Below are 26,618 nucleotides of genomic sequence, written 5' to 3' on the forward strand. Positions count from 1 at the left end.
AATTATTAAAACAACGAATGTCTAAATCGAAAAACAAATTAAAACTTACATTTGCTTGTAATTTTGAAATTTCATTTTCTAAAGACGAAAGTAATGCTAGTATTCCATGGAACAATTACAAAAAAGACTGCCTTGAAACGATATTTCTATTGTTAGAACGAAGCAGTTGTACATCTAACCATTGAGTCGGTTGATTTTGTGTTCGTTTTGTTTCATTTTTGAGTGGATGTTGTTTGTTTTACAGTGCAATTAAATTGTAGCTTGAATTTGGTTTTTTTGCGTCTTTGCGTTACTATGAGTTATTTTCATTTTTTCCAAGGGCATTTCTCACCGAAGCGCCGTTTGCACACCGGAGCGACCTCATCTTTACATTCAGGGATAATAGATGGTGTCAATTGATGGTGTGAATTCTCTAATGACTTTCTGGGTTTTTTTTGACTTCTTGAATATCACTTCAATTTCGCTCGATGAAATGCCGATTGTCCCTTCCTAAATCAGAATATTAAATGCCGCATTTTTTTGGCTAATTCGCTCACTTTTGTGCTTAGGAAGCGTTATCAAATCAAACTAAAGAAACTTCGTTGTGAAGAATTTCATCGAAGAGGGTGCATCTAAGATTTTCTTGGGGGCAGATTTTTTTTTAGGTCGAGCTAATTTAGTTTCTGAGCTCCTCCTCATTATGAAGAACCATTTTGTGCCAAAATTTTTGCGCCGCAGACCTTATTTTGAAAAGGGGTTATTTTAGGCACTTTATGGAAAATGGTGAACAACATATAAGGTTTTTTCGGCGCGCAGTCCCACCTCAAATCTAGAATCGATTGGCATCAAAGGTGCCTTAAGAAAAGTTTTAGGGTCCGTGAGTCAAAAATGGATATCACAAATTAGTACAAAGGGGGACACTTTGGGGGTCGGCAGGGATTCGAATCCCCCCCCCCCCCCAATCCGCTATTGAATTGTCTAACAGAATCATTGATTATTTCGAATGTTTACTTTAACATAAAAAATAGTAGTGAGAGTGGACCTATATATTCAGGTTATAGACAAAAAAACGTAATTTAAGGAAATAATTTGAAAACTCTTGGACAAATTTAGAAATTGTCTCGAGACATTGATTAAAATTGGCGCTACAAATGTGATGTTTCCAAAATATTTTTTCTATTTCTTTAAATTTTTTTTATCGTGGATGGATCAACGTGATTATAATAGATTTAATACATCGGCGGAGCGTTTGCTGATGATCTAATTTATCTTGACGATATATTTACCTTTGCGATCAGCTTAGTGTGTTATAACGAACTTTCCTAGAAAAATAAAAGTGTTCAATAATTTAAAGTATTCATTAAAAGTGTTCACTTATTTGGAATTTTCTATGTAGCAGTGGAAATTGCATAGCATCTGTTCTCTGCTCTATTTGTTGTGGCCAATGTTTGTTGTCTATTAAGCTTCCGTTGCTGAGTGCTTTGTATGTGAGCCGCTTAATCTCTTGATCGCAGGTTCGAATCTCAGAGGTAGCCGAATTTTTGCGATTTCGAAGCCTATTTCTATTATTATTGCTTTTTATAGAGCTGTTTTTGTCGTGTTCTAACTAGTGTTTGCGAAGTGAAGCTTCGCCTCTGTGTATAAAATGTCATTCATTAATTGCTCTTGAGTTTTAAAGAGCTTTAAGGACATTTCTTTCTTGAAATTTGAAAGTTTTTCAAAAAACAAGTTTGTATACTGTTTTCTGTTTCCTTGCGTTCATTGACTCTGTCAGCTTTCTATATGCTATGTTTAAGTTTAGCATCTGCATTGCTGCATGTTTTTATCATAACCGTGTCCTTTGATAATTTTCCGAAATTCGATTTTTCTGAAATTTTTTTAAAAAATTTTTGTGTCCTTGAGTGAACGGTTCAGTGAACTTTTTTCCATTGGGTTATTGACTATATTTATTTTTAAATGTTAAAAAACATGTTAATATTTTGAAAAAACTTCCTCATGTCACTTGTTTTTTTTCGCTTTTTGTTGTTTTTGCGTTGGAATGCTGGTGGCCGAAACGTTCTGGGCAGCGTCTGGGTTCATTCTTTTCTCATGATTTTTGATGACCTCAATTCTTATATGCCAAGAACTAAAAGTTTAACTAGATAAAATGTGTTCTCCCAAACGTCAAAGCTGTCAGCTAGTACAACTAAAAGTTCTGAGATAGATAGCTACGCCCTTTTTAAAATAAATACGGACCACCAGATGATCAGTTTTGTATTATTTCAGATTTGGGCTGTGCTTTGTACTATTACACAATAACTGGTTATTAGCTAGTTATTAACTAGATATTAGTTAGTTAGTCAGCTAGTTAGTCAGAGAGATATGTCTCAGAAGAGTGAGACTAAGTCGCAGTACAGTTTGAGTGAGGCTTCTTTGCTGGACAACAAGAGTGGTCTGCATGACGCAGTTCTGTTGGATCCAATTGACGAGGAGTCGTTTGTGGATAACCTCAGAAAGAGATACAAGGACGATAAAATATACGTGAGCAGCGGCCACATTTGTTACATATTTAAATGCGGGCTCCACTTTTTCGCCATATTAAGCTTTTTCAACGTATTATGTTTGCATGTTTAACTAAGGAAATTTTGCACGCTTAATTTTTATTGCATATTGCAATGCTTAGTTTTCTTTTCGAGCTTCCAATTGATGAATGCTAGGTCCACTGAGAGGCCCGATTTTAAGGCTGTAGCAATGATAACAGCACGGGAGGGTAGGAGGAGGGCGCTTAGTCTCTAGCGTAAAGATTTGGAACGTCCATCTATACATTATGTAACGGGCGTTTTCTTTTCAGCCTTTATTTCACTAAATTGAATCTGTGCTGCCAGGGTTTTCCCCGGGATTACAATTTCATACTCCAAATACGAATGACCAAATCCTTTTAGTTAACCAGATATGACGAGTTTTGTGATTTTCAAAAAAATTTAGGTTTAAAACTGCACAAAATGTAATTTTTCAACCCTTAAGTGTGGGGTAATTCTTCTCGGGATTGCAGTTTTGTTATCCAAATATGAATGCTCAAATCGTTTTTGTTAACGTGACATGACGATTTTTATGATTTTTTCCCAAAATTTTCAAAAAGTTTAAGATTTAAAAGTGCACAAAATACAATTTTCCCAGCCCTACAATGCGGTGCCAGTCTATTAAGCCCGTTTTTTCGTACGGTTTACTACGGTTGCAAATCTAGCTTCAAAATATGACTCTCAAATCCATTTAGTTTCCGAGATATAACTTGTTTTTTTTCGAATTCTGGAACCTAAGGCTGGGTTATGTCAAGTTACTCCCACGTACTGTAGGTGAAGCTTCCGATTATGACTGCGCAAATCTTTTCAATTTTCGAAAATTGACAAGTTTCAAAAGATTTTTCAAATAATTTTCACAGATTTTCGTTTGTGTAGTTTGGTTTTTCATTTGTGCATTGTTTTGTTTTTCGTGTTTTGGTGCTGTAAAGGTAGGTCATGGCAATGCGCATCTGGCCTTAAATTACTACAGTTGAAACTTCCGTAGTTTACTAGAAATGTCGATTTCTTTAACTACAAAAATTTTCAATAAACTGGGAAATTTCAAAAAAGTTTTATAAATAATTCCGCTGTATCAAACCATTAAATGGCTGTATTAAACAGTAAATGGCCATTTTAGGTTGTTTCTGAGTTAGTTTTTGTTGAAATTCTGAGTTGATTTCTGAGTTGAATTGGTTTTGAAGTTGTTCAGTTTTTGAAATAGAAAGCGTTGTTGGATGCGCCTGTCTATTCTTATGATTTATTTACCTTTCCTATTCTTTATTTGCCTATTCTTATGATTTATGAGCATTTATCTATGCTCATTTTGGTTTTAGCCTTTTTATTCAAATATTTCATATATGAGTAATTTTCACGTTCATCATTCTGTTTGAAGCACCAGTTTTACCTTGTTTTACTTTAATTCCTTGTTTTACGTTTTTAAAAGTACTAAATGGCAGGTACTATTGAGGTATCATTGTTTTGAAGAATTATTTGAAGTACTTTTGAAGCACTAGAATTTGCTTCACTGTGTGGAAAACTTTCATTCAAATATGCCAAACAATAGTAATGTTTCTAAGTTGTTCCTTAGAAAAGTCTAAAGGTTTATCGCAGACGAAGCAATTAATCGTAAGAAAAAACAGCCGTTCTTTAACCTAAAGGAAGACCAAATGTTTTTGATATTTGTTTCAGACGTATATTGGGAATGTAGTAGTGTCTGTGAATCCATATCGCAAGTTGCCCATTTATGGAGAGGATGTATTGAGGACATACGCCGAAAGAGAGGACTTCGAAGTGGAGCCGCACATGTAAAGTTAACTTTTGATCACGTTTTAAAGTAATTAAACCAAATTTTCATGTGCGCGTATTTGTTGAAGCGGTTCTGAGTTGTTTTGTTTTTTTTCGCTTATTTTTATAAGCATAGACAAATGCTTAGCCTATTTCTGAATCCATCTAGAGGGTATCAAGGGGCATCTAGGTGCAAAAGAGGTACAAAATCTAGAAGGTTCTAGGTACAAAAGAGGAGTATCGTGAAATAAAAACCCAAAACATCCTAAAAGATTATTATCTGTTACGTCAAGATATGCGATTGCGGACAATGCCTTCCGATCGATGCGACAGTGGGGGAGAGACCAGTGCATCATCATATCGGGGGAGTCAGGGGCGGGAAAGACAGAGGCCAGCAAACAGGTCATGCACTACGTGTCAGAAGTGTCAGGCAAGGCAGAGATTGTGCGCAAGGTGAAGAACCAGTTATTGGAGTCCAATCCTGTTCTAGAAGGTTAGTTGTTTGATAGAAAATTGGGACGTAAGAGCCTCAAGTTCGTTAACTTGGAAAACGAAAAATCAATTTGTCAATTTTTGCCTAGTAGAATTTAATTTTCCACAAAAATGAAGCAAAAAATCATGATTGAAATATGAATTCAGAAATTTATTCGGAATGGTCAAGGTTAACAGGAAAACTACCTGATCGCATATTTATGACTGACTTCAAAGCCGTCTAGTTGCGGACAAAGATTATTAGCTTCTAAATATGTCATCAAAGCTCTTTGATTTGGTAATCTTTTCTACGCTGTTGATTTTCAGGAATAGAATAGAATTTTTTTAATCTCCAAAGCATAAACAAAAGGACTCCATTGAGACATGATGTCTTTTTTGGGTGTCATGGATTGATTTTCCTTACATTTTATTGATTGAGAGGTAGCCAGACCTGTTTATTTTAGCCTTTGGAAACGCCAAGACGAATAGAAACGATAACTCTTCTCGATTCGTAAGTCAAAAACCTTTCAATGTTGTTTTTCTTAACTCAGAGAATATTGTGTGCAAGTATTTCTAAGGAGATCTACCAACTTTTTTAATATGCCTCTAAGAATTAAGAAAAAACTGTTCGAGAAATTGTATATATCTGATTTTCAACATAGCTTAAAATATTCTAATATTACATGTTTCTCAATTTTCAACTGCCTTACTTCTTTTCCTGTTCAAGAGTTATGAATGTAGTGAATACTATTAAAGAGGTTCTGGTGATTTTTTTTTCAGGAAAATGTCTTTTTTTTCAGGAAAAAAGGTTGATGACGCTAAAAATTGATTTTTCGTGGTTTGACCTATGATTCATTTTTAAGTTTACTTAATTTTTTTTGTTGAAACGAAGGCAAACGCCACTATTAATTTTTTTTCAGATTCCCAGCAGAATCAAAAAATTTACATATTGATCCAGTTTCTCAAATTGGGTTGATTTTATCAAAAAGTGTGAATCATAAACTTTTCTTGAAATTGAAAGATCTTTAAGGCCACATTTTTCCTTTGAAAATTGAAAGTCGAAGTTTCTTCAAAAATCAAGTGGGTGTTTTTTTTTGTTTCCTTGCGTTCATGATTTTTTCCTACTGTCTGTTGGCTAAGTTGTATAAATTGTGTTTTTAGGGCAAATACATGGACATGAAGTTCAACATCCAGGGTGACCCAGTGGGCGGAGTGATCACCACATACCTACTGGAAAAGGTGAGGGCAAAAGAAATTTGAACTATAAATATTTTACATGAATTTGTTTCTTCCAAGTCGACATACGAATTGGCGATAAAAATAGCATGTCAGAAAGTTAAGATCATTTAACCTTATCTTGAATTTCTACTAAGAAAGTAAATTTAGTTTTAATAGCATGAAAAAATAGAAAAAGCGCGTAAAATATTTTGTGGCCTCATTGCTGTGATAAATAGCATGTTAAACCACACCCGCAGTCTTGACCGTTCACTACCAATGCATGTCAATAATATCAACTGAAAAACTTGCCTACATTGCAGTGCTGCTATGTGTTGTTTATTTGTTGACCAGTCTAGAGTGGTGGAAGTTGCAGATGGGGAGGCCACATTCCACGCTCTCCACTCCCCCTTCTCCGCATGTGTCAAACACTCCCCCTTCTACCCCTTCATCAGTTAGTACCACGTGACCCATGACGTCATACATCATTCATTATTAGTTCAATGTTTCAAATGCCACGATAGTTCTTATCTGTTATCCTTTGAGTGTTGATATCTAAACCAAATAAGTGTGATTTTTAAATATGTCAGATTGATGTCCAATATGTCAAATTTTGATGCCAGATTGAGACTGTAAGTTAGTTTTGAAGGTAGATTTTTTGACAGTCACATATATTGCTCTAAAATTCTTTGGCCGATACTTATCAATTCTCACTTTTTTCTATTGAGAAAAACGAACTATGTCTTAATAATATTTTCAACTTAATAACTATCTTCTGTTGGTCTTGACCTGTCTGTCCTCACTAATCTGACTGTCCTTTGTGTGGTATATTCAGTCTCGAATCCAGCAGCTGGAGGTGGGAGAGCGAAACTTCCACATATTCTACTCCCTCATCAGCAGTGCAACTACAAACCTCAAAAGTAAGAAAGACCAATTGAATAAAGTAGCTCTTTTCCACCCCCCACATTTGAATTTCAACTTTTGAAAATAATTTTAACGTTGTCATAAGGTAATGAAATTTTGAAATTTTGGACAGTGAACGCACTAACTATTGTGAACACATTTGTTCTTCATACCTTACTTCGTAATATCACGAAAAATTGGAAAATTTGACACGGGGGGAATGGAAAATAGCCAAGAAACGAGTTCAAATTAAAAGCAGTATTGATTACACACAAAATGCAATTTTTTGAAGTTTTTGTTTGGATGATAATTTGTTATATTTGGATGTGATCTATTACTAACTCTTTCTGGTTACTTCTAACAAGTAGCTCACTAGATTGAATTAAAGCAGCAATTCTTCATTTCATCTCAATAATATATTTTTGTGTCAGTTTTGGCGAAAATCAGTCAGCTTGGATATTGTTTCTAGTGTTTTTACGCTTGCGATTAGCAAGCGTTATCAAATCGGGCTATAGACTACTTTTCTCGTTACGAACGTATCTGACAAAATCACTAAACAATGGCAAAGGTCCTAGGTTAAAATCCGGCTAGGATATTTTTTTTACAAACTCAATATTTAGTCCGACAAAATGTTTGAAACTGAATATTTACGCATGCTAAGCTAGTGTATCAGTACGAACTTCTTTTTTTCCAACCTAAGTTGCAAATATTGGTGCGGCACCTCAATATTAATGGGGCACCTTTACAGCTTTTTGATGGCATGTGCTTTGACATTCGTATAGTAATAAACTAAAAAAGGTATTTGTTTCAAACAACATCACAATAAAAAAACTCGGTTTCATAAATTTTCTAACTCAATATATATCAATTTTTCGAAATGTATAATTTATACATAATGAGGCTTTATGTTTTGCGATTTGTTACATGCAAAGTTAGTGTAGATACCGTCAGTTTGTTGTATTCCAAATTGTTAATTGCAAAATCGAGTATATTTGTATTTGGTGTTGAATCGCATTAGCAGTTTGTTAGCATATGTAACTGCTTTATTCGTGACTAGTGTTTGTCAGCTGTTAAGCTTGAGGGGATAGTGCGTGAGACTCAAAATGTCTTGATTGCAGTTGGTCGCAGATTTGATTCCTACACGTATCCGAGTTTTTGCTAATTCCAGGCTTATTTCTACTTTTTCTTAACTTGATAAAGCTGCTTTTTGGTCGTGCTCTCGCAAATGATTGCGAAGCGAAGTTTTGCCACTGTGTTTCAGTTTTTTAAAAAAACAGTTCCTGACAGGGTTTGAACATTGGACCTTTGAAACTACAATATTAATTGCTTACAGCACAAAAAATTTTCTATGTGTGGTAACTAAGCCAACAAAGAAAGCAGATAACGTTTATCAAAAGTTTCTGCTCGATAACGTTTATCAATTCTGATTTAATGCCGGTGTTTTAATTGTTGGACGTGTTTTCTTCAAATTGAACATTTTGAAAAAGGAAATTTTTTGTTATTATTGAAAAAGGTTTTTTGGGTTGATTGGCGTTTGTTTTTGCGAACTCGCAGTGCTATGATTGTATGGGATCGCAAGTGGTGGGAAGCTCAGCTTCGCCTCTATGTTAAAAATATCCAGCATTAATGTTTGCAGAGAATCTAGGCTTGGAGGATGACCCTAGTGCGTACCATATTCTGTGTTCTTTGGAGAACAGATCGGCAGTTGCCCCCATCAACATCCTCAACAAACTGTCTCGCTCCGACCAAGGAGGCAACTTTAATGCATTGACCGTAAGCATCATTAGACTCTTACAGCCTTTTCTGCCCCGGCCCTGCCCACACCTGGACTTTCTTTGAAGATGGGGTGTCATCCATTTCTCCGAAGCCGTAGCTTTCTATGATAATTTACAATCCTATGTATTAACGATTTGTGCGCTTCTGACGTACAACAATTCATTATAACCAGACTGTTCTTAGTGGATGTAGTTCAGCAAAAAAATGGAAATTTGAAACTATGATTTTTGCTTCAGAACTCGATGAAGAGCTGTGGGTTCACTGATCGCGAAATAGAGGGAGTGTTTGAGCTGATAGCGGCCATTCTGAAATTGGGCAATGTCAAGTTCTATTCAGAGGATTCCGACTCACCAGCTGTCATCAAAGACTTCAGAGGTAACTTGTTTGTGGCACTTTTAGCCTTGATTCGATTAACAATTCAAAACTAGCATCTGAAACGGTTTAATTTTTTGAAGATAGAAAAAATACTGATTCGAGAGGTCTTGAGATTTATGGGTTTTGATTGATTATTACTTGTTTTGTAGAGATGAAGCAAGTGTGTGGTCTGCTACAAATGGATGATCTGGAGGTGTTACGTAATGCCATCACGAAGAGGACAATAGTGACGAGTGCAGAGCGAGTGGTGAAGAAGTTCAATGCCGACCAGTCGAATGATGCAAGGAATGCACTGTCCAAAGAGATATACAGTATGATGTTTCACTGGATTGTGCGCAAGATCAACAATACAATCAATGTAAGGTCCAATTCCACACTTTCCAAGTGCTAAATTTCTTTATTAATTTTCCAGAAATTACTCCAAAAACCCCGGAAATTTTGCGAGGCTTCAAGTTTTTATTAAGAGTTATGCATGAATTCGTCGCAGGGGCGGATTTAGGATTGTTTCGGGGGGGGGGGGGGGGGGGGTGGTGCGGATATTTGAAAAAGTTGAACACTTTGACGAATTTTTTCAGGTTGACGAAATAAATTTTGTGAGCTCTCTCAAATCACTATAAAGAGCCCCCATTTCTACTAAATGTAATGCGCCACAGTCAATTTTTTTGAAAAACACGGCAAAAAGGCTTTGTTAGGCACTTTTTGCTCTCCATAAAATCTATTATATATTGGCGTCGAACGCGCCTGTAGAAAAATTTTATTGTCAGTCAGCCAAAAATGGTTATCTCAAAATAGTATAAAGGATTTTGTATCGCGCTGCACTTCCTCGAATTTTTGTGAAGACAGCTTTTTTGAATTTTCCGCAACTTTAGGTTGACCATTTTTGGCAAATTTTATCATCTTCTCATGCATTTTTTGAAGAAAATGTCTGTTTTAGAACATTTTCTGTAGATCTTGACTAAAAACCCGTTTTTTACCGGCGCTCCTCAAAAATTTGAATTTACTAGCGTCAAAAGAGAATTTTGGATTTTTATGAACGGCCAGAAATAGTACCAAAATGAGACCCTTTCAATAAATTTGGCTACCGGAATCGTGTCAAAAATTATTGAATAAAATTGTTTTTTTTTTTCGAAAAAAATTATTGCCAAAAAATTATTGAATAAATTTAAAATTGAAACAATTATCGAATGAAAAAAAAAAACTTACGGAATAAAATTGTATTTTTCAGGTATCGAGTGAAATTGTGAGTGACTGCTACTCCATTGGAGTCTTGGACATATACGGATTCGAGATTTTCAAAGTAAGTTTATTATTTCTATTTTGTAGTCTAAATCGTAAGTGGAAGCGTTTAAACGTAGACCTATTTTTTACTTACAAAATATTTAAAAAATTCAAGGTACAGCTAAATTAGATTTTTAAACTAATTTTCTGTTTGGTTCCAGGAGAACAACTTTGAGCAGTTCATCATTAACTACTGCAACGAGAAGCTGCAGCAGCTGTTTGTCCAGCTGACACTGAAGGAGGAGCAGGCGGAGTACTTAGCAGAAGGAATCAAGTGGAAGCAGATCGAGTACTCAGATAACACCCCTGTCTGTAACCTCATTGAGGGACCTGTGAGTATTCAGCGGCCAAAACGCCGTCTCTTTTCTATACTTTGCTTTGAACAGAGAACTTCGCTTAACAGTTTTAATATCTAGAATGGCGTGAGTACTCATTTCGTTTCTTGTTAAAATTTGACTGTTTAACTGGAAATATCATCTGGGAAAAGTGTCTAGTTGTTAGGTATGAATGAACGATAGCTGATCGGAGTCAAATCTTAAAGCATTTTTGAGGAGCTGTGATGGTTGCAAACGAAAATAGCGGCAAATTTTTGTCAATGTTTCAGCAACGATTCAACATCCTCAACATGCTTGAAGAGCAGTGCCGCTTCGGAGGAGGAAACGACTCCCTCTTTTTGAACTCCATGAATGACGCATTCCGACTGAACAAGGGAGGGGACAGTGGTGACATGAATGTAAACTACAACAGCAGAGACAAGAGTGGAGTGTCTGTGAAAGAATTCCCAGATGGGGCGTTTTCCATCAACCACTACGCTGGAAAGGTAGGTACTCTGGTTTGAGATCTGCTCTACGAAGCTTGTAAGAGATCAGAAAAGCTTATTTCAAGGGTTAAAAGCTTGGAAACTTCTCTACAAGGATCGTAGAAATATAGAAACAACATTGATTTGGGTTTGACAACAGCAACAATATTGGGTGCTCTTAGTTTTGGTCCATTAAACCCTAAAAAATCTCTAATCATTTTGGATGAACTAGAAACTCAATTTAAAATGAATATATTTCAGTGTTTTGAGTCGGTTATTTTTATTTCGGCAATCATGATATTGACCCGATCCTTCAAAAACCACTCAAACAAAATAATCATTAATTTAGGTGATTTACCAAGTGAATGGATTCGTGGAAAAGAACAAAGACACTTTGTACATTGATCTGGAGGACGCTATAGATAGTTCGAGGCACTTCATATTGCGACAATGTGTTCAGTTCAAGCAAAAATTGGAAGGCAGTGAGGCTCGTCCTGCTCAAGGGTACCGGCATCTCTCCAGTAAGCTAGTCACGTGCTCTGGAACGAAGTTCAAGGTAGGTACCATTTGAGGCATGCCGAATAAATTACTTTATTTGATATGTCTCAAGTCTAGCTTAAAGTATGTACGAAAAAATGCAAAAATTAAGACACATTGGAAAAAAAATTGAACTCATTGAAAAATTTAGCGCTTCCTTGGAGATGAGCTAGATTTTTCAAGAATAATTGATTGCTTTCTATCAGACTGAAGTTTGAAGTTGATAAAAATGATGTGTCCGACATGTTGCTTCTTGATTAATTTTGAAAACATACAGGACCTACACCATTCATCAATGTAGTTTGCATTGAGTTTCAAGCTCATTGTGAAAAAGTTGATTACATCCACGAATTATAATATCGGTTACTCGATTTTTGAAAAAGTTTTGCTTTCTTATCTCTCATGTTTAACTCTTTTATACTAACAACTGGTCAATATAACAGATTAAAAACTTTAGCTTTCTCTATATGGGCTGCTCAAAGCGGAGAAAAGATGAAATGTTGATTTTCTCAATTGAACTACTGTAATATTTCATTTTCACTGTCTGAAATGTTGCTTCCTGATGTATCTTGAAGTGTCAAAGCAGACAGAAATTATAGAACGATTCAACCGATAAAACGTTTGGTTTTTCTGGTTGGTTTGCTCTACAGCGAAGATGTTGTTTTTGCTTTTATCAGATGTAAGCTCTATAGTTATATTCTGCTCTCAAAGTGTATGACTTGTTGTTTCTTTCTTTTTAAAGATTAATTGGACCGAAGCTATTCATCAATAAAATTTGCTTTCAGCTTAAAGCTCTTTGTGAAAAAAAAATTGATCACACCTCACTATTTTTCAACTCTCTCCGTTGAGTTTTTCTGTTCACTGTAAGATTCTGTTTCACTGTCTTATATTTTGCCTTTTGTTTTTTCGTGAAGTGTCAAAGCAGACAGAAATGTCAAAGCGGACACTGAAGTTTGAAGTCGATAAAAATGAGGTGTCTCAAATGTTGCTTCTTGATTAATTTTGAAGACATATAGGACCTACACCATTCATCAATGTAGTTTGCATTGAGTTTCAAGCTCATTGTGAAAAAGTTGATTACATTCATGAATTATAATATCGGTTACTCGATTATTGAAAAAATTTGCTTTCATATCTCTCATGTTTAACTCTTTTATACTAACAACTGGTCAATATAACAGATAAAAAACTTTAGCTTTCTCTATGTGGGCTGCTCAAAGCAGAGAAAAGATGAAATGTTGATTTTTTCAATAGGACTACTGTAATATTTCATTTTCACTGTCTGAAATGTTGCTTCCTGATGTATCTTGAAGTGTCAAAGCAGACAGAAATTATAGAACGATTCAACCGATAAAACGTTTGGTTTTTCTGGTTGGTTTGCTCTACAGCCAAGATGTTGTTTTTGCTTTCATCAGATGTAAGCTCTATAGTTATATTCTGCTCTCAAAGTGTATGACTTGTTGTTTCTTTCTTTTTAAAGATTAATTGGACCGAAGCTATTCATCAATAAAATTTGCTTTCAGCTTAAAGCTCTTTGTGAAAAAAAAATTGATCACACCTCACTATTTTTCAACTCCCTCCGTTGAGTTTTTCTGTTCACTGAAAGATTCTGTTTCACTGTCTTTTTTTTTTGCATTTTGTATTTTCGTGAAGTGTCAAAGCAGACAGAAATGTCAAAGCGGACACTGAAGTTTGAAGTCGATAAAAATGAGGTGTCCGAAATGTTGCTTCTTGATTAATTTTGAAGACATATAGGACCTACACCATTCATCAATGTAGTTTGCATTGAGTTTCAAGCTCATTGTGAAAAAGTTGATTACATTCATGAATTATAATATCGGTTACTCGATTATTGAAAAAATTTGCTTTCATATCTCTCATGTTTAACTCTTTTATACTAACAACTGGTCAATATAACAGATAAAAAACTTTAGCTTTCTCTATGTGGGCTGCTCAAAGCGGAGAAAAGATGAAATGTTGATTTTTTCAATTGAACTACTGTAATATTTCATTTTCACTGTCTGAAATGTTGCTTCCTGATGTATCTTGAAGTGTCAAAGCAGACAGAAATTATAGAACGATTCAACCGATAAAACGTTTGGTTTTTCTGGTTGGTTTGCTCTACAGCCAAGATGTTGTTTTTGCTTTTATCAGATGTAAGCTCTATAGTTATATTCTGCTCTCAAAGTGTATGACTTGTTGTTTCTTTCTTTTTAAAGATTAATTGGACCGAAGCTATTCATCAATAAAATTTGCTTTCAGCTTAAAGCTCTTTGTGAAAAAAAAATTGATCACACCTCACTATTTTTCAACTCTCTCCGTTGAGTTTTTCTGTTCACTGTAAGATTCTGTTTCACTGTCTTATATTTTGCCTTTTGTTTTTTCGTGAAGTGTCAAAGCAGACAGAAATGTCAAAGCGGACACTGAAGTTTGAAGTCGATAAAAATGAGGTGTCCGAAATGTTGCTTCTTGATTAATTTTGAAGACATATAGGACCTACACCATTCATCAATGTAGTTTGCATTGAGTTTCAAGCTCATTGTGAAAAAGTTGATTACATTCATGAATTATAATATCGGTTACTCGATTATTGAAAAAATTTGCTTTCATATCTCTCATGTTTAACTCTTTTATACTAACAACTGGTCACTATAACAGATAAAAAACTTTAGCTTTCTCTATGTGGGCTGCTCAAAGCGGAGAAAAGATGAAATGTTGATTTTTTCAATTGAACTACTGTAATATTTCATTTTCACTGTCTGAAATGTTGCTTCCTGGTGTATCTTGAAGTGTCAAAGCAGACAGAAATTATAGAACGATTCAACCGATAAAACGTTTTGTTTTTCTGGTTGGTTTGCTCTACAGCGAAGATGTTGTTTTTGCTTTTATCAGATGTAAGCTCTATAGTTATATTCTGCTCTCAAAGTGTATGACTTGTTGTTTCTTTCTTTTTAAAGGTTAATTGGACCGAAGCTATTCATCAATAAAATTTGCTTTCAGCTTAAAGCTCTTTGTGAAAAAAAAATTGATCACACCTCACTATTTTTCAACTCCCTCCGTTGAGTTTTTCTGTTCACTGTAAGATTCTGTTTCAGTGTCTTTTTTTTTTGCATTTTGTATTTTCGTGAAGTGTCAAAGCAGACAGAAATGTCAAAGCGGACACTGAAGTTTGAAGTCGATAAAAATGAGGTGTCCGAAATGTTGCTTCTTGATTAATTTTGAAGACATATAGGACCTACACCATTCATCAATGTAGTTTGCATTGAGTTTCAAGCTCATTGTGAAAAAGTTGATTACATCCATGAATTATAAAATCGGTTACTCGATTTTAGAATTAGTTTTGCTTTCATATCTCTCATGTTAACTCTTTTGTAGTAACAACTGATCAATATAGCAGATAAAAAACTTTAGCTTTCTCTATGTGGGCTGCTCAAAGCGGAGAAAAGATGAAATGTTGATTTTCTCAATTGAACTACTGTAATATTTCATTTTCACTGTCTGAAATGTTGCTTCCTGGTGTATCTTGAAGTGTCAAAGCAGACAGAAATTATAGAACGATTCAACCGATAAAACGTTTTGTTTTTCTGGTTGGTTTGCTCTACAGCGAAGATGTTGTTTTTGCTTTTATCAGATGTAAGCTCTATAGTTATATTCTGCTCTCAAAGTGTATGACTTGTTGTTTCTTTCTTTTTAAAGATTAATTGGACCGAAGCTATTCATCAATAAAATTTGCTTTCAGCTTAAAGCTCTTTGTGAAAAAAAAATTGATCACACCTCACTATTTTCAACTCTCTCCGTTGAGTTTTTCTGTTCGCTGTAAGATTCTGTTTCACTGTCTGATATTTTGCCTTTTGTTTTTTCGTGAAGTGTCAAAGCAGACAGAAATGTCAAAGCGGACACTGAAGTTTGAAGTCGATAAAAATGAGGTGTCCGAAATGTTGCTTGTTGATTAATTTTGAAGACATAGGACCTACACCATTCATCAATGTAGTTTGCATTGAGTTTCAAGCTCATTGTGAAAAAGTTGATTACATCCATGAATTATAATATCGGTTACTCGTTTTTTGAAAAAGTTTTGCTTTCATAGCTCTCATGTTAAACTCTTTTATACAAACAACTGGTCAATGTAACAGATAACAATCTGTAGCTTTCTCTATGTGGGCTGCTCACAGCAGAGAAAAACTGAATGGTTCTTTTTCTCAATCTCAATTGAATTTTTGTAATATTTCATTTTCACTGTCTGAAATGTTGCTTCCTGATGTATCTTGAAGTGTCAAAGCAGACAGAAAATATAGAACGGTTCAACCGATAAAACGTTTGATTTTTCTGGTTGATTTGCTCTACAGCGAAGATGTTGTTTTTGCTTTTATCAGATGTAAGCTCTATAGTTATATTCTGCTCTCAAAGTGTATGACTTGTTCTTTCTTTCTTGTTGAAGACTATTTGGACCGAAGCTATTCATCAATACAATTTGCTTTGAGCTTAAAGCTCTTTGTGAAAAAAAGTTGGTCACACCTCCCTTCTTATTAACTCTCTCCTCTGGGTTTTTCTGTTCGCTTTAAGCTTATGTTTCACTGTCTGATATTTTGCTTTTTGTTTTTTTCGTGAAATGTCAAAGCAAACAGAAATGTCAAAGCAGACATTGAAGTTTGAAGTTGATAAAAATGAGGTGTCCGAAATGTTACTTCTTGATTAATTTTGAAAGCATATAGGACCTACACCATTCATCAATATAGTTTGCATTGAGTTTCAAGCTCATTGTGAAAGAATTGAATAAATCCACGAATTATAATATCGGTTACTCGATTTTAGAATAAGTTTTGCTTTCATATCTCTCATGTTAACTCTTTTGTAGTAACAACTGATCAATATAGCAGATAAAAAACTTTAGCTTTCTCTATGTGGGCTGCTCAAAGCGGAGAAAAGATGAAAGGTTGATTTTCTCAATTGAACTACTGTAATATTTCAATTTCACTGTCTGAAATGTTGCTTCCTGATGTATCTTGAAGTGTCAAAGCAGACAGAAATTATAGAACGATTCGACCGATAAAACGTTTGGTTTTTCTGGTTGGTTTGCTCTACAGCGAAGATGTTGTTTTTGCTTTTATCAGATGTAAGCTCTATAGTTATATTCTGCTCTCAAAGTGTATGACTTGTTGTTTCTTTCTTTTTAAAGATTAATTGGACCGAAGCTATTCATCAATAAAATTTGCTTTCAGCTTAAAGCTCTTTGTGAAAAAAAAATTGATCATACCTCTTTATTTTTCAACTCCCTCCGTTGAGTTTTTCTGTTCACTGTAAGATTCTGTTTCACTGTCTGATATTTTGCCTTTTGTTTTTTCGTGAAGTGTCAAAGCAGACAGAAATATCAAAGCGGTCACTGAAGTTTGAAGTCGATAAAAATGAGGTGTCCGAAATGTTGCTTCTTGATTAATTTTGAAGACATATAGGACCTACACCATTCATCAATGTAGTTTGCATTGAGTTTCAAGCTCATTGTGAAAAAGTTGATTACATCCATGAATTATAATATCGGTTACTCGTTTTTTTAAAAAGTTTTGCTTTCATATCTCTCATGTTTAACTCTTTTATACAAACAACTGGTCAATGTAACAGATGACAATCTGTAGCTTCCTCTATGTGGGCTGCTCACAGCAGAGAAAAACTGAATGGTTGATTTTCTCTATTGAATTTTTGTAATATTTGATTTTCACTGTCTGAAATGTTGCTTCCTGATGTATCTTGAAGTGTCAAAGCAGACAGAAAATATAGAACGGTTCAACCGATAAAACGTTTGGTTTTTCTGGTTGATTTGCTCTACAGCGAAGATGTTGTTTTTGCTTTTATCAGATGTAAGCTCTATAGTTATATTCTGCTCTCAAAGTGTATGACTTGTTGTTTCTTTCTTGTTGAAGACTTTTTGGACCGAAGCTATTCATCAATAAAATTTGCTTTGAGCTTAAAGCTCTTTGTGAAAAAAAATAGGTCACACCTCCCTTCTTATTAACTCTCTCCTCTGGGTTTTTCTGTTCGCTTTAAGATTATGTTTCACTGTCTGATATTTTGCTTTTTGTTTTTTCGTGAAGTGTCAAAGCAAACAGAAATGTCAAAGCAGACATTGAAGTTTGATGTTGATAAAAATGAGGTGTCCGAAATGTTACTTCTTGATTAATTTTGAAGGCATATAGGACCTACACCATTAATCAATATAGTTTGCATTGAGTTTCAAGCTCATTGTGAAAGAATTGAATAAATCCACGAATTATAATATCGGTTACTCGATTTTAGAATAAGTTTTGCTTTCATATCTCTCATGTTAACTCTTTTGTAGTAACAACTGATCAATATAGCAGATAACAAACGTTAGCTTTCTCTATGTCGACTGCTCACAGCAGAATAACGTTGAAATGTTGATTTTCTCAAATAAACTACTGTAATTTTTCATTTTCACGGTCTGACATGTTGCTTCCTGATGTATCTTGAAGTGTCAAAGCAGACAGAAAATATAGAACGGTTCAACCGATAAAACGTTTGGTTTTTCTGGTTGGTTTGCTCTACAGAGAAGATGTTGTTTTTGCTTTTATCAGATGTAAGCTCTATAGTTATATTCTGCTCTTAAAGTGTATGACTTGTTGTTTCTTTCTTTTAAAAGATTAATTGGACCGAAGCTATTCATCAATAAAATTTGCTTTCAGCTTAAAGCTCTTTGTGAAAAAAAAATTGATCACACCTCACTATTTTTCAACTCCCTCCGTTGAGTTTTTCTGTTCACTGTAAGATTCTGTTTCACTGTCTGATATTTTGCCTTTTGTTTTTTCATGAAGTGTCAAAGCAGACAGAAATGTCAAAGCGGACACTGAAGTTTGAAGTCGATAGAAATGAGGTGTCCGAAATGTTGCTTCTTGATTAATTTTGAAGACATATAGGACCTACACCATTCATCAATGTAGTTTGCATTGAGTTTCAAGCCCATTGTGAAAAAGTTGATTACATCCATGAATTATAATATCGGTTACTCGTTTTTTGAAAAAGTTTTGCTTTCATATCTCTCATGTTTAACTCTTTTTTACAAACAACTGGTCAATGTAACAGATGACAATCTGTAGCTTCCTCTATGTGGGCTGCTCACAGCAGAGAAAAACTGAATGGTTGATTTTCTCTATTGAATTTTTGTAATATTTGATTTTCACTGTCTGAAATGTTGCTTCCTGATGTATCTTGAAGTGTCAAAGCAGACAGAAAATATAGAACGGTTCAACCGATAAAACGTTTGGTTTTTCTGGTTGATTTGCTCTACAGCGAAGATGTTGTTTTTGCTTTTATCAGATGTAAGCTCTATAGTTATATTCTGCTCTCAAAGTGTATGACTTGTTGTTTCTTTCTTGTTGAAGACTTTTTGGACCGAAGCTATTCATCAATAAAATTTGCTTTGAGCTTAAAGCTCTTTGTGAAAAAAAATAGGTCACACCTCCCTTCTTATTAACTCTCTCCTCTGGGTTTTTCTGTTCGCTTTAAGATTATGTTTCACTGTCTGATATTTTGCTTTTTGTTTTTTCGTGAAGTGTCAAAGCAAACAGAAATGTCAAAGCAGACATTGAAGTTTGATGTTGATAAAAATGAGGTGTCCGAAATGTTACTTCTTGATTAATTTTGAAGGCATATAGGACCTACACCATTAATCAATATAGTTTGCATTGAGTTTCAAGCTCATTGTGAAAGAATTGAATAAATCCACGAATTATAATATCGGTTACTCGATTTTAGAATAAGTTTTGCTTTCATATCTCTCATGTTAACTCTTTTGTAGTAACAACTGATCAATATAGCAGATAACAAACGTTAGCTTTCTCTATGTCGACTGCTCACAGCAGAATAACGTTGAAATGTTGATTTTCTCAAATAAACTACTGTAATTTTTCATTTTCACGGTCTGACATGTTGCTTCCTGATGTATCTTGAAGTGTCAAAGCAGACAGAAAATATAGAACGGTTCAACCGATAAAACGTTTGGTTTTTCTGGTTGGTTTGCTCTACAGAGAAGATGTTGTTTTTGCTTTTATCAGATGTAAGCTCTATAGTTATATTCTGCTCTTAAAGTGTATGACTTGTTGTTTCTTTCTTTTAAAAGATTAATTGGACCGAAGCTATTCATCAATAAAATTTGCTTTCAGCTTAAAGCTCTTTGTGAAAAAAAAATTGATCACACCTCACTATTTTTCAACTCCCTCCGTTGAGTTTTTCTGTTCACTGTAAGATTCTGTTTCACTGTCTGATATTTTGCCTTTTGTTTTTTCATGAAGTGTCAAAGCAGACAGAAATGTCAAAGCGGACACTGAAGTTTGAAGTCGATAGAAATGAGGTGTCCGAAATGTTGCTTCTTGATTAATTTTGAAGACATATAGGACCTACACCATTCATCAATGTAGTTTGCATTGAGTTTCAAGCCCATTGTGAAAAAGTTGATTACATCCATGAATTATAATATCGGTTACTCGTTTTTTGAAAAAGTTTTGCTTTCATATCTCTCATGTTTAACTCTTTTTTACAAACAACTGGTCAATGTAACAGATAACAATCTGTAGCTTTCTCTATGTGGGCTGCTCACAGCAGAGAAAAACTGTATTGTTGATTTTCTCAACTGAATTTTTGTAATATTTCATTTTCACTGTCTGAAATGTTGCTTCCTGATGTATCTTGAAGTGTCAAAGCAGACAGAAAATATAGAACGGTTCAACCGATAAAACGTTTGGTTTTTCTGGTTGATTTGCTCTATAGCCAAGATGTTGTTTTTGCTTTGATCAGATGTAAGCTCTATAGTTATATTCTGCTCTCAAAGTGTATGACTTGTTGTTTCTTTCTTTTTGAAGACTATTTGGACCGAAGCTATTCATCAATAAAATTTGCTTTGAACTTAAAGCTCTTTGTGAAAAAAATTGGTCACACCTCCCTTCTTATTAACTCTCTCATCTGGGTTTTCTGTTCGCCTTAAGATTATGTTTCACTGTCTGATATTTTGCCTTTAATTTTTTCGTGAAGTGACAAAGCAAACAGAAATGTCAAAGCAGACATTGAAGTTGATAAAAATGAGGTGTCCGAAATGTTACTTCTTGTGCGGGAATGTTACTTCCTGTCCTGCTATAGTGCGGGGAGGCACTGCATATGACTCTCATATGCAGTGCCTCCCCGCGTTAGGATTGAGTCGTTCGCAGGCAATCTGCGGTAATCAGCGATCTCACCTCGGCGAGAGTCGGATGATACATCTACCATTGGTATCAACACTAAACTGCAGGCGATTTTCCGTGAGGAATTTTGCTTAACGCCTCCTCGGTGTAATAACAGAGGTTGGGTAATACGGTCCAGTAAGCCATACCTGTAAAAATCCTACCTACATTCAAACCAATGAGAGAAACCAATCGGAAACAGGAGCGACCGGCCCGAGACAATGTTTTGGTTAGGCAGCAACCGTGGAAGTTTGGACATTGGAATTGTAGGACCCTAAGGGGATTGGAAGGAGGAGAGTTGGAGCAGCTGATGCTTGAGCGGCATTTTGATGCCCTGGGTTTATGCGAGACCCGCTTAAATAGCGACGGAGTCTCTGATCTTGGTAGAAACTACACTATTGTGTGCGCGAGCGACCCCGAGAGGAAAGGTAGAAACGGGGTTGCTCTCATTTTCAATTCGTTGAAACTGAAACTAGCCAGGCATAGGTGCCAAAGTGACCGAGTTATGGTAGCCTGGTTGAGTAGTCGCATCAATAGTGAAACGTTTAAAATAGTCGTTTGTTACAGTCCCACTAACCCTGATGATGAGAAAGGTGAAAAGCGGGTTGATTGCTTCTACGCTGATCTCTTCAGAGTAATGAAAGACGGCATCCCCAGCCGTAAAGTTGGATCTCATACTCTGATATTTGGTGATTTGAATGCGAGAATCAGTAAGGAGCAACTGACCGAATTGAGACCACTAGCTGGTGCCTGGTCTGCCGATCAAGAAACAAACTCAAACGGTGAGAAATTGCTTGAGTTTTGTTCGACACACGATTTAAAAATCGTGAACACGTTATTCAAGAAACCTTTAAGTAGGCTAATAACGTGGCGTCACCCCAGAGGCTCAGGTGCTGTCATCGATTATATCTTGTCCGATCGGAACACGGTCTGGAGAGATATGAGAGCCAGCTGGGGAGGTAGTACCGGGCATCAATCAGATCTTGCTAAACTTGTAGGCGTGGTCTTACCCCCGAAAGAACCAGGCAAAAAGGCGTTTGACGGTGAAAGTTTTCTCAGAAAAAGCTTAAAAAGGAAGTCTCCTGGACTACGGTCCAAAATCAATACCTGTCTGAAATCTGCCCAAGGTCGCTCGTTCCTAACATCAGATAACCGCTTGTCCCACACTGACTCCATTGAGAGCTTCAATAGAACTCTTAAGGAGTTGGTGTGCAATGTCCATGCCAGGTTACCGGTTCCGGAACCTGAGGAAAAAGAGGGTACATTCTTTGAGTATTTAAATACTGAACAACGTTTGGTATTTAAAGAAAGGAGAAGTGTACATCGTCAGGTTCTAAACAACAGAACTGACGAATTGGTTGCTGCAAGAAAAAGGCTAAACTTGAATTGCAACAAGTTGAGGAAGTTTGCCCAAAATGAGATGTTAGAGAGTGGTCTGGAAGGGTTTCAAGACAAGCACGTCCTCGGACAAACGCGTGAAGCGTTTAAGGTGTTGAAAGAGACTCTTAGGAGTGTTCGCCTGAGTTGGTTGGAGAGGAGGAGCAAAAGTGAAGTCAGTAATGTGAAGTTTCAAAGGCATTATGAGAATCTGTTTACGAACAGACCGGCGGGCGAAAAGTTTGTTGAAAGGTCACTTCCAGGTGCGGATAGTGGACCTCCTAAAGGTGCAGATGTACTACAAGCCTTGAGAGAAATTAACACTGGCAAGGCTCCCGGTGAGAGTCAGATCACCAGTGACCTTCTTAAGTTGCTCGAAGATAATTCTCAAGCCTCTCACAAGAATTTTCACTGATATCTGGCTTGATCCGGGGAAAGTTCTCCAAATTTGGAGGGACGCAGTAGTACTCAATCTGTTCAAGAAAGGAAGCAGAGCAGAACCGAACAATTACCGGAGCATCTTCCTTCTTGACCAAGTTGGCAAAGTGTTCGCAAAGGTGATTGCAAATAGGGTGAATAAACAGCTGCCCAAGATCTCACCTTATCAATTTGGGTTCCGAAGCCACAGGTCAACGGGCCAAGCTATCTTGGCAATTAGATGTTTGCTGCAAAGAAGGATTGAGAACCAGCAACCTCTTTGTATGACTTTCATCGACCTGAAGAAGGCTTTTGACTCAATTGATAGGGAAGTGCTGTTTATTGCCCTAAGGGATTTTGGAATCCCAGGAGATATCATCAGTTTGATTGAAGCGCTCCACACCAAACCCATCGGCAAGCTTGATAAGGATAACTCCTTTGTAGTGAACCGAGGGGTGAGGCAAGGGTGCATTTTAGGCCCACTGTTGTTTATCATCCTTTTTGACTTCCTCCTAAGTAAGACCAGTGGGGAGAAAAGAAACTTTGCATACGCTGATGATCTGGCTTTGACCTCTGATAACCAGGCAAATGCTACCAAGTCGCTGAATGAGATGGCAAAAACTTTTGGATTGGCTCAATTAGAAATCTCTGTCGAGAAAACTAAAAGTATTGTAATTAACACCAAAGACAATACTAATGTCCCTATCAATGTACTCAGTGAACAGGTAGAACAGGTTAATCACTTTGAGTACCTCGGCAGCATCATAGCATCTGATGGGAGCGCTGACAAGGCTATCAGCGCTCGCATTTCTAAGACAAGAATAGCAATGTTACGTCTTAGACCGGCCTTGGTGTCTAAAAAGTTGACACTAAGGAACAAGGGTCTCCTCATCGAGACATTCCTAAAGCCTGTCCTGCTATACGGCTTAGAGACCCTTGTCATCAGATGCACCGATCTTGGTAGATTAGAAGCGGTTATACACCGCGCTAAAAGAATGTGTCTCAGGCTAGAAATCAGAAACGAAATGAAACTAAAGGAATTGAATGAAAAAGTAAAAACAACGCCAGTCGCTCACCAACTATGCAGGAGAAGGGTACAACTGTATGCTTCCTTTAAAAACATCGGGGCCGATAGCTTGAATGAACTACTTGAAGGTGCTAAAGTTTGGCAAAAAGATTGGGTTAGGCAGCTCAGGGCTCATCTTGACAACCATGGGCTCAAAACCAAGTGCGACCAGGATAACTGGTTACATAATCCGACAACCAAACTTAAGTTCACAGAAGGTGGGAATTTTAAAGCAAATGCTATCGGCAAGAGGTCGCAAACAGTTCAATATGCTAATGAAAACTGTGGTAGAATGTTTCATAGCAAAAAAGAGATGTACAGGCATCTCAGAGACAATCATTCACCCTCGGTCCAGACCTCCGCTAGTAGTGAAAGTTAAATTGAAACTAAAGGAAATGAAAGAACTGTAACTAAAGGAATTGAGGGAACTGTAACTAAAGGAACTGAGGGAACTGTAACTAAAGGAATTGAAAGAACTGCAGAGATCCCCCAGCAGCCCAGCGACGGGGGGTCCAAAAGGGTAAATTCGACTGCCCTCTGTCCGACTGTAACAAGACTTATGTCTATGTCAGCGGTTGGACAAAGCACATGCAAAACTGTCACCCGCATGTGAAACTGATCAGCGCATCAGAATCGACCGTCTCAGCACCGCAACTGAGTCGGCAACCCTTCGCATCAAACCAAGACACTAGCACAGGTGATGAGGTGCTAAAGTGTCCGCTCTGCTCCTACCGGTGCTCGGTTAGAAAGTCAATGATCAATCACTGTTATGTGAAGCACCGATACTCCTGGGTCAAAGCGAGGCCAATGCCCAAGCCGCCAAGTCATGTTGGCGTTGTCCCGGTGCGTACAATCAATAGGCAAAATTGTGCAGATTGAAGCGTCATGACCACCACTGCTACCTCGGAAAGGTAGAACGGGTTCCCGGTGGTGACTTTCATTTCGTTTGAATCAGTTCTAATGATTTGATAAAGTCAGAACCATTGCCCCTGGCCTTGACCAGCTGGGGAGCAGATGGGAGGAACTTATTATACTTCTTGATTAATTTTGAAGGCATATAGGACCTACACCATTCATCAATATAGTTTGCATTGAGTTTCAAGCTCATTGTGAAAGAATTGAATAAATCCACGAATTATAATATCGGTTACTCGATTTTAGAATAAGTTTTGCTTTCATATCTCTCATGTTAACTCTTTTGTAGTAACAACTGATCAATATAGCAGATAACAAACGTTAGCTTTCTCTATGTCGACTGCTCACAGCAGAGTAACGTTGAAATGTTGATTTTCTCAAATAAACTACTGTAATAATTCATTTTCACTGTCTGAAATATTGCTTCCTGATGTATCTTGAAGTGTCAAAGCAGACAGAAATTATAGAATGATTCAACCGATAAAACGTTTGGTTTTCCTGGTCGATTTGCCCTACAGCGAAGATGTTGCTTTTGATTTTGTCAATGTAAGTTTTATAGTTATATTCTGCTCTCAAAGTGTATGACTTGTTGCTTCTTTTTGAAGATTATTTGGACCGAATCTATTCATCAATAAACTTTGCTTTGAGCTTAAAGCTCTTTGTGAAAAAAATGGTCACGCTTCACTACTAATTAACTCTCTCCTTTGGGTTTTTCAGTTCACTGTAAGATTCTAATTCACTGTCTGATTTTTTGCCTTTTGTTTTTTCGTGAAGTGTCAAAGCAAACAGAAAGGTCAAATCAGACATTGAAGTTTGAAGTTGATAAAAATGAGGTGTCCGAAATGTTACTTCTTGATTAATTTTGAAGGCATATAGGACCTACACCATTCATCAATTTAGTTTGCATTGATTTTCAAGCTCATTGTGAAAAAGTTGATTGCATCCACGAATTATAATATGGGTTACTCGATTTTTGAAAAATTTTTGCTTTCTTATCTCTCATGTTAACTCTTTTTTACTAAGAACAGGTCAATATAACAGATAACAATCTTTGGTTTTCTCTATATGGGCTGCTCACAGCAGAGAAAAGTTGAATGTTAATTTTTTCAATTGAACTACTGTAATATTTCATTTTCCCTGTCTGAAATGTTGCTTCCTGATGCATCTTGAAGTGTCAAAGCAGACAGAATTTATAGAACGGTTCAACCAATAATACGTTTGGTTTTTCTGGTTGATTTGCTCTACAGCGAAGATGTTGTTTTTGCTTTTTGCAGATGTAAGCTCTATAATTATATTTTGCTCTCAAAGTGTATGACTTGTTGTTTCTTTTTTTTGAAGATTAATTGGACCGAAGCTATTCATCAATAGAATTTGCTTTGAGCTTAAAGCTCTTTGTGAAAAAAATTGATCACACCCCACTATTTTTTAACACCCTCATTTGGGTTTTTCTGTTCAGTGTAAGATTCTGTTGCACTGTCTGATGTTTTGCCTTTTGTTTTTTCGTGAAGTGTCAAAGCAGATAGAAATGTCAAAGCAGACACTGAAGTTTGAAGTCGAAAGAAATGAGGTGTCCGAAATGTTGCTTCTTAATTAATTTTGAAGACATATAAGACCTACACCATTCATCAATGTAGTTTGCATTGAATTTCAAGCTCATTGTGAAAAAGTTGATTACATCCACGAATTATAATATCGGTTACTCGATTTTTGAAAAAGTTTTGCTTTCATATCTCTCATGTTTAACTCTTTTATACAAACAACTGGTCAATTTAACAGATAACAATCTTTAGCTTTCTCTATGTGGGCTGCTCACAGCAGAGAAAAATTGAATTGTTGCTTGTCACAAATTAGTTTTTGTCATATTTCATTTTCACTGTCTGAAATGTTGCTTTCTGATGTATCATGAAGTGTCAAAGCAGACAGAAAATATAGAACGGTTCAACCGATAAAACGTTTGGTTTTTCTGG

At 36.1% G+C, this 26,618-nt stretch overlaps 1 protein-coding gene across 3 annotated transcripts in view; it reads left to right on the forward strand.

The window, feature by feature from the left end:
• Positions 1–2,248: 2,248 nt before the first annotated feature.
• The window catches only part of LOC134847543 (unconventional myosin-Ia-like), a 75,778-nt gene continuing 51,408 nt past the window's right edge, over positions 2,249–26,618 (forward strand). Inside the window, exons 1-13 of one of the 3 annotated variants that reach the window (XM_063864602.1) lie at positions 2,249–2,499; positions 4,206–4,321; positions 4,595–4,794; positions 5,237–5,283; positions 5,934–6,011; positions 6,342–6,441; positions 8,527–8,663; positions 8,903–9,041; positions 9,191–9,399; positions 10,267–10,338; positions 10,481–10,651; positions 10,924–11,139; positions 11,468–11,674. In XM_063864602.1, coding sequence (XP_063720672.1) covers positions 2,341–2,499; positions 4,206–4,321; positions 4,595–4,794; positions 5,237–5,283; positions 5,934–6,011; positions 6,342–6,441; positions 8,527–8,663; positions 8,903–9,041; positions 9,191–9,399; positions 10,267–10,338; positions 10,481–10,651; positions 10,924–11,139; positions 11,468–11,674 — 1,851 coding nt within the window. In that variant the 5' untranslated portion in view covers positions 2,249–2,340. Of the gene's footprint in view, positions 2,500–4,205; positions 4,322–4,594; positions 4,795–5,236; positions 5,284–5,933; positions 6,012–6,341; positions 6,442–6,822; positions 6,908–8,526; positions 8,664–8,902; positions 9,042–9,190; positions 9,400–10,266; positions 10,339–10,480; positions 10,652–10,923; positions 11,140–11,467; positions 11,675–26,618 lie in introns of those variants that run through there. The other 2 variants (XM_063864603.1, XM_063864604.1) reach the window with 2 other exon arrangements.

Source organism: Symsagittifera roscoffensis, chromosome 6 (assembly GCF_963678635.1).
Source record: "Symsagittifera roscoffensis chromosome 6, txSymRosc1.1, whole genome shotgun sequence".
NCBI classification, from domain to species: domain Eukaryota; kingdom Metazoa; phylum Xenacoelomorpha; order Acoela; family Convolutidae; genus Symsagittifera; species Symsagittifera roscoffensis.